The sequence below is a fragment of the Salvia hispanica genome, chromosome 6, assembly GCF_029641045.1.
Source record: "Salvia hispanica isolate PSC_SH4W2 chromosome 6, Shi_PSC_v1, whole genome shotgun sequence".
Lineage (NCBI taxonomy): Eukaryota > Viridiplantae > Streptophyta > Magnoliopsida > Lamiales > Lamiaceae > Salvia > Salvia hispanica.
In genome coordinates this window covers 8,409,872-8,417,504 of record NC_142697.1, presented here as the reverse complement: position 1 = coordinate 8,417,504, position 7,633 = coordinate 8,409,872, and the positions used below count along the sequence as shown (strand labels likewise).

At 33.7% G+C, this 7,633-nt stretch overlaps 1 protein-coding gene across 1 annotated transcript; it reads left to right on the top strand.

Moving 5' to 3' along the window:
* Nucleotides 1-3,400: 3,400 nt before the first annotated feature.
* LOC125204222 (uncharacterized) lies at nt 3,401-6,230 on the top strand. Its single transcript, XM_048102816.2, has 7 exons — nt 3,401-3,835; nt 4,094-4,270; nt 4,363-4,512; nt 4,834-4,935; nt 5,031-5,101; nt 5,187-5,254; nt 5,602-6,230. Exons 1-7 carry the CDS (start codon nt 3,659-3,661, stop codon nt 5,838-5,840), a joined length of 984 nt encoding a protein of 327 aa, XP_047958773.1. The 5' UTR covers nt 3,401-3,658; the 3' UTR covers nt 5,841-6,230.
* Nucleotides 6,231-7,633: the final 1,403 nt, after the last annotated feature.

Genomic DNA, 7,633 nt, shown 5'->3' with positions numbered 1-7,633 from the left:
TTTGGGCATATAATTAAGTGCAGCTGATCAGTGATAGCATGCTTTAAAATTGTGAAATGTTTCGACATGGCCTTCAAAGCTAGATTCACAAAAGGGGTTGCGCCGCTCAGTCTAGCAACAGACTCGAACGCCTTGTAAACCTATACGAAGAGGCACCACATGGTTAAGAGATTCTTGATATGATGGAATGAAATGACTGTGGAAATAGAATGAAAAATATTTTTTTTTGCATTTACATGTACCAAACAAATTAATAGAATAGCTAGAAGTAAGAATCACATTTAATTCCATCATTTCATTTCATCCTACTAAGAAGGGGTAGTAATTTATACCCGATAAGAAATATGGATAAAACAAAGCATTAAGTTCCTTGATCATAACAATTCCTAAATTGGTTAAGGATATATTCAAGTCAGTAGTTTCACTACCACAATGCTCTTATACTTGGATGTCATTTAATACAACCAAGGATCACGAGCAATTGAATACAAAAATAAGTTGCAATTACATGAATACAAGGATTTTCACAAACCAAAATTTGCATTAGTATTGTCCCTAGCATGTGGATTTCACTCCTGATTGCAATAATTTCACAAATTTGCTAACAACTTTACTAGTTGCGTAGAAAGAATCATATTCTTCTTCCACTTGAAGACAGAAAAAAGAAAGAATAAAATACACTGAGGCTATGTTTGGGAACGTGGAATTGGAGGTGTGAAATTAGAGTTGGAGTCTTCAATTCCAAATCCAATGTTTGGTGCCACAAAAATATTTGGATTTGGAAATAAATTGCAATTCTCAATCTTTTAATTCCACAATTTGAATTTCATATCAAAAGTAGAAAATTGAAATTTCATATAGTTATACATTTTTTCACTATATATTAACAATACACACTTCACACACTACACACATTTCACACGCACTAAACACTTCTCACACTACACACATTTCACACACTATACCAATTTCATACATTTCACGCACTACACACACTACACGCATTTCACACACTACACACTACGTAAATTTCACATGCTAAACAAATTTCACTATTCCCTAAATTAGATTTTAATACTATCAAACTTATCATAGTTTTTCTAATATTGTAATCCTTCGTCTTATTACATGGGAGTTGGGACATTTTTTTGGCACATAAATTTAGGTAGTTATGTTTAATTGTTAAACGAAGAGAAAATAAAATACCGAATGAGAAAAGTATAGAGAAAAAATAGAAGTTAAGATAATGTAGGAGAAAGATAAAAAATTATTTTTTTAACATAAAATAAAATATCTCACTTAAAATAGGATGGCCCCAAAAGAAATACGTGTATGTTATTGGGACGGAGCAGAAGTTTTTAAAAGGAAGTTGCCTATTTTACTATCTCATTATTACTAGTAGGATCCATAATAACTATGCGAACTCAGTATATGTGATCAAAAGGGTTGTTTAGCTGTAATGTCAACTTCTTACCAAATGTCACTGTCTAATTTTCTATCTTATTCCATTATAGTTGTAGCACAAATTTTAAGAAATATAAACAAAAGTTGGTTAAAAAAGTTAGTGGAATATGAGACTCATTTCTTTTATATTGATTTTATAATAAAATATTAGTAAAATGAGTTAATGGAATGTGAGACCTACTTACCATTAATGGTAAAAATAAAGTGCTACTCTTAACTGTGGACGGACCAAAATAGAAATTAGTAACTCTTATTCAGGGACGGAGGGAGTACATTTTTTCAAATAGTCGGTGTGTGACAATGTATTTTGATTCGATTCTACAATGTTAAAATTACATTGTATCTCATGATTATTAATATCTCATCCACTCTTACGACTAATTTAATACACCACTCGTTCCATAATATAGGGATATTTGGGATGACACGTGTTTTAATGCATAATTAATAAAGTAAGAAGGAGATAGAAAGAAAAGTTATTGGAGTATGTTTGTGGAGAATGAGTCTCATATTTGAGAGACAAAAATTACCCAATAGTATTTTTTACAGAATAAATCAAAATGGAAAAAGTCTCTATTTTTATGGGACGGAGGAAGTACTAGAGAAATCTAATTTTGACTTATATCTCAATGTTATACTCCCATCATCCCATAAAAATAGTTTCTTTTTCCATTTTTGTCCGTCCCACAAAAATAGCTCATTTCTATTTTTAATAACTTTTTTTTCTCTCTTTTAAGGTGGGTCTTATTCTTTTCTAACAATACTTCGATTACTTTTTCTTTTTACCTCTCTTCAACTTTACAATTTCACATTAAAATTCGTACAGTGTCATCCCTAATTTTTTAAGGGAGGGAGTACTGTTTAGCTGATCGAGCACCACCGCGCTTTATATAAAAATGACTAGTTGTTGAAACCAGTAAAAAAAAGAAGAATACTTCTTAATTGGAAAAAAATTAAAAAATATAAGAAGATTTTAAATTAGAACTAATAAAGAATATTTTACCATGTGACGTAATTAAAAACACTTCTAAATGAGATTTATTAAAGAAAAGGGGTTCTCACTAGGGCTCACAATTTTTTATACGACACGATAATACGATACGGATCCCCAAGAAGTTAACACGATACGACACGCACGTTTAGGATTTGAGTCCTTATAGTGTCGACCCAATAAGAACCCGAAGATAATGGGTTGGGTCGGGTTGGGTCGGTTTGGGTCGAGTTTGGGTTATACGTTAAGAAAAAAACTTATTTTTTTAATTAAAATACCTTTGAGCTTTAATTTTATTTATTTTTGTTGATTAAAAATATTATAATTTAATTTTAATTAATTAAAAATATTATACTTTAATTTCAATTAATTGAAAAATACTATACATAATTTTTTATGAATTTTAAAAAAAATATTATACTTAGATTTATTAATAAATTATTTTTTAATTATTTAATTTTATTATTTTGATTTAATATTACTATAATTAATTTTATTATTTAGATTAAGAAAATAATTATTTTAATTTGTTAATTTTTTATTGTATCGTGTAATATCGTGTTTAAATCGTATAATAGCATCATGTTTTAGTCGTTAATGTGTCGTGCCAAAGTAAGTTATTATCATTAACAGATGGTTGACTTTTTTTTGGGTACACGATAACACGCATGAATACGACACAAACCCGTTGGTTGGGACACGATGAGAATCCGATGATTTTGGGTTGGGTTTGACCTTATTGGATTGAGTCGATAATGAGTTGACACAATAATAATCCACCTGCACGATTTGACCGCCCCACCCAAAAAAAAAGAAAGAAAAATAGAAAAAGAGAGAGCGGGTAAAGTTGAGCTGGCTTTGAGCATTCGGGTTAAATAATGATTTTGGGCCCAGCGTCGAGTTTTATAATTCGGGCCGGCCTTAGTCGTTGCGTTTCCAAAAATGCTTGCACGTTCAAACCACGCAAAACATATTCAAAGTAATATTCCTCAACCCAAACTAGGGTTTTTCCACAGGGTTTTACAGTATTTCACGCCCTTCTCATGATTCAGAGGTCTCCGCAACGAATAACGAGTTCGATTGGCTTCGTCGGCGACAATCTGGAATCGGATCTTCCTGCAGATTTTCTCGGAAGATCTGTGGCGTTGTAGTGGAAAATTACTAGCTGCATTTTTCAATTTTTTTTTTTTTCTGCTGGAACTGATGGAAGCTAGGGTCGGGGTGGATGGCGCGAGGAAGTTTCTACACCAACAACCGCGGCCGCAGCAGCCGCAAATATCGCAGATTGGCACAATTCCGCAGCTCCTTGCCGGTGGCATCGCCGGAGCTTTCAGCAAGACCTGCACTGCTCCCCTAGCCCGCCTCACCATCCTGTTTCAGGTTAATTACTTGTTTTCCAACCCTTACTCTTCATTCTGTTTTATTTTATTGCTGAGAAAATTTGTAATCAGGAAAAAATTGTCACAAATTTGTTTAAATGTTTCTAAAATGAAAAACTTTTGTTTTAGGAAAACTCTTTTCTTGTTAGGTCAATCCTTAATTCTTCATTATTTAGTTAATTGGGTTAACAGTGTATAATTGAAGCTTGATTTTATGATAGTTGCTAACCAATTTATTTTTGTAATCTCGTCGTGGTAGGTGCAAGGCATGCATTCGGATGTAGCTATATTGAGTAAACCTTGTATATGGCGCGAGGCGTTGCGCATAGTTAATGAAGAAGGTTTTAGAGCCTTCTGGAAAGGGAATTTAGTTACTATAGCTCATCGTCTTCCGTATTCTTCTGTCAACTTCTATTCTTATGAACAATACAAAAGAGTGAGTAAATTCATTATTAGATAATATTGCATTTCTCTAATTGACGAAGCTTGTTCACGTGTTGACAATAGATGTATTTTTGCTTCCCCCAGATTTTAAGATCAATACCGGGTCTTGAAGGCCAGGGAGAACATCCACATGCAGATGCTTTTGTGCATTTTGTCGGTGGTGGCTTGGCAGGAATGACTGCTGCTTCTGCTACATATCCTTTAGATCTTGTCCGAACAAGGCTGGCAGCACAGGTAAACTATTGCATTACTGAAATTGAAGGTGAAATAGGAAAAATAACTGGAATGAGCAGAAAACTTTAATAGGTAAAAGAAATGAAGATAACTACAAAAATGTGTGACTTAATCTTGTTTAAGTTAAGAGCTTGGTTTGCTGATGTTTTCTTTAATAATGGAGACATGCCTTCTGATAATTATACCTTGTACTTTAAATTTGTCCTTTTTTGACATAGTGGTTGAAGCATTATGACTGCTAAACTGCAAATTTTCTCTCGTATGCCCATCTTTTGAATTGTTAATGAATTAAAATTTTGCTTTTTCTTTCGAAAATTGTAGAGGAATACTATATATTATCAAGGCATTAGGCATTCAATTCGTACCATCTGCCGAGATGAAGGATTTTTTGGTCTCTACAAAGGGCTAGGTGCAACATTATTGGTACCTTTCTTTCCTCCCATCATGTCTTGTGTTCTATAGCTATCGAACTATCTGTAGAGATCTTGATTTCATTTAATTTATTCTTTTGGCTGCAGGGAGTTGGGCCCAGTATAGCAATAAGCTTTTCGGTTTATGAGAGTTTGAGATCTTCCTGGCTTTCTCGCAGGTAAGGGAAACTGATGTTACTTTGATTTTGTGCATCCTTGCTTCGTATATAAATGGGCTAAAAAGTATTCTTTATTTTTAACTAGGCCTGATGATTCTAATGTATTGGTGAGCCTTGCTTGTGGTAGTCTTTCTGGCATTGCATCGTCAACAGGTGGGCAGCTTATAATGGTGATCGAGTTTTTTATTACGACTAGAAGCATTTCTATTTTAATACTAGTTTTTTCGCATGCAAAATTATTGCAACAGCCTGCTGGATGTTCTGTTTTCTTGAATATGGTACAAATGTGGTCTGAAAAACTAGTTGCCTTTAGGAGTAATAACTGTGTATCACATAGTCAAATTTGAAGTGATGCTACACATTAGATTTTAAGCAAGGAAACCCTCATGTTCAACACCTGTTAACTTTGTGCAATAATTAGAGCTTGGAATATTTAAGAGCAATTGTCCAAATCTGAAGGTGAAGAAGTCACTAACCTGACATACTCTTTTTGGCTGCAGCGACATTCCCTTTGGACCTCGTAAGGCGAAGAATGCAATTGGAAGGTGCTGCTGGCCGAGCCCGAGTGTACAAAACTGGATTATTTGGAACTTTGAAACACATAATCCGTTCTGAAGGCCTCCGCGGTATGTATAGAGGGATAATGCCTGAATACTACAAGGTTGTTCCAGGTGTCGGCATTGTATTCATGACATATGAAACATTGAAGAAGCTTCTAGCACAAGGGCCGTTCAGTTAGTTTTTGCGTGTACTGAATGGTTATCGACGTCCTTAAACCCTTGTCCCTAAGGGGAACGCGAGGGCCAGTTTTGATTTAAATTGTAAGAAATGTTACTAATATAGGTAGATATCTCTCAGTTATAGCGGTAAATTGTGTTGCTGCCAAGGACGATGATGTCTGAGTGTAAAGTCTACAGATATTCTTGATTTAGCAATCGATGCATTACCATAGCGAGCATTTTATTCTCTAGTTTTAGGTCTTCTATCTTATTGATGATTTAGGTCATCAGTAGATTTAGCTATAATTTTTTTCAAATGTTAGTATTATATGAACTGAGCTATTCAGCTCTGTTGCTTTGTATTATTGCTAGTGAGATAATTTAATTCATTACATTTATTTAATTGTTAATTCTTCAGATTACTAAGTGCCGTTTAAGATTGTGTATACGAACGCTTTTTTTATAGAACTGTTACTATTATTCATTTATACTCTCCGGCCCATAAAAATATGAACATTTTTCGTTTGTCCCATTTTCATTTAAAGAAAGTTGTGCCCAAATTATTACTGATATATACATAATAAATTATAACTTATACCAATAGGCCTACCATTAAACACTAATAATAATGTGAATCCATGAACACCACTTTAATTACTTTTACCTCCATCTTTTTTAATTTATCAATTGTGCATTAATTTTAGTGTCATTTGAAATGCACATATTTTTATGGAACAAAAGGAGTAACAAAAATCAGTTATAGTATTAGTATTTATTCTCTTTCTGCAAACTTTCTTATAAAACTTGAATCTTTGCCATTATAACCTAACAATATAGATCGAATCATGTAACTAAAATATTAAAAATAAAACTGGTTTCCAGTTTAGTTTTCTACCAAAAAGAGGGAGTATTTTTTTTCGGTTAGGATAATAAAAAATATCTAGTCCTGTTTTTTTCTTTTTTGTTTCCTTTTTTGGGTAGCAAGAACTGATTCCGGCTTAGTTTTCTTTCCCACGTCGTTTTTGGATTAATATTTCTTCACCATTTTTAGCACCTTTGTTGGTTTACACAAGATCGAAATGCAACAAGAATGTTGTTTTGGTGGACCAGCATGCAAATCATCAACCTAAGGAAAGTGGAATAAGCTTCCACATATTCCCTTCTGAAGCTGAGAATTTTGAGTTTTCTAATCACAATTCGACTTTAAGTCCATTGTTATGAAGTGAAAGTCCGATTTGATGCATCCCTCTCTATCAAATGTTGATGTGTGTGACCTGATCGAGTTGCATCAGATTCTACAAATAACTTTGGCCCTCAAAAGATGACAACACTTTCGATACACCAGGCTTTTTCGCATCAAAGTAGAAATGGAGATGGAGAGCAATTGTGATGCTCAAAGTGAGCGATCGATACAGAAAATAGAAACTCAAGAAGCTTGTCGATTACTTAAACCACATCGGGATTGAGCTGTAATAAGAAATGTGGCCATTTCTTGAGAAAGCAGTCAAGGATGAATATCGCTGTCTGAATAAAGGAAAGGTTCCCTTGTGTGTGATTGGTGATGAGAGAACAGAATCCAACATGATTAAGGTGGAACCTTATCATTTCTTATTTTAATAATGTTAAATTTCATTGCATCGTATCAGTTATCAAACCCCTGTCCAAGTTCAATATCATGTGGAGCTTATATATATTCCTCTCCCCATGCATACAATTCATTATTTGCATGAAACCTACTCTCAAATCTCTTCAGTACTGATGGAATTTTGTGTGTGAGGATCAGCTAATCTGCATCCTGAGGTTTGGATGATCT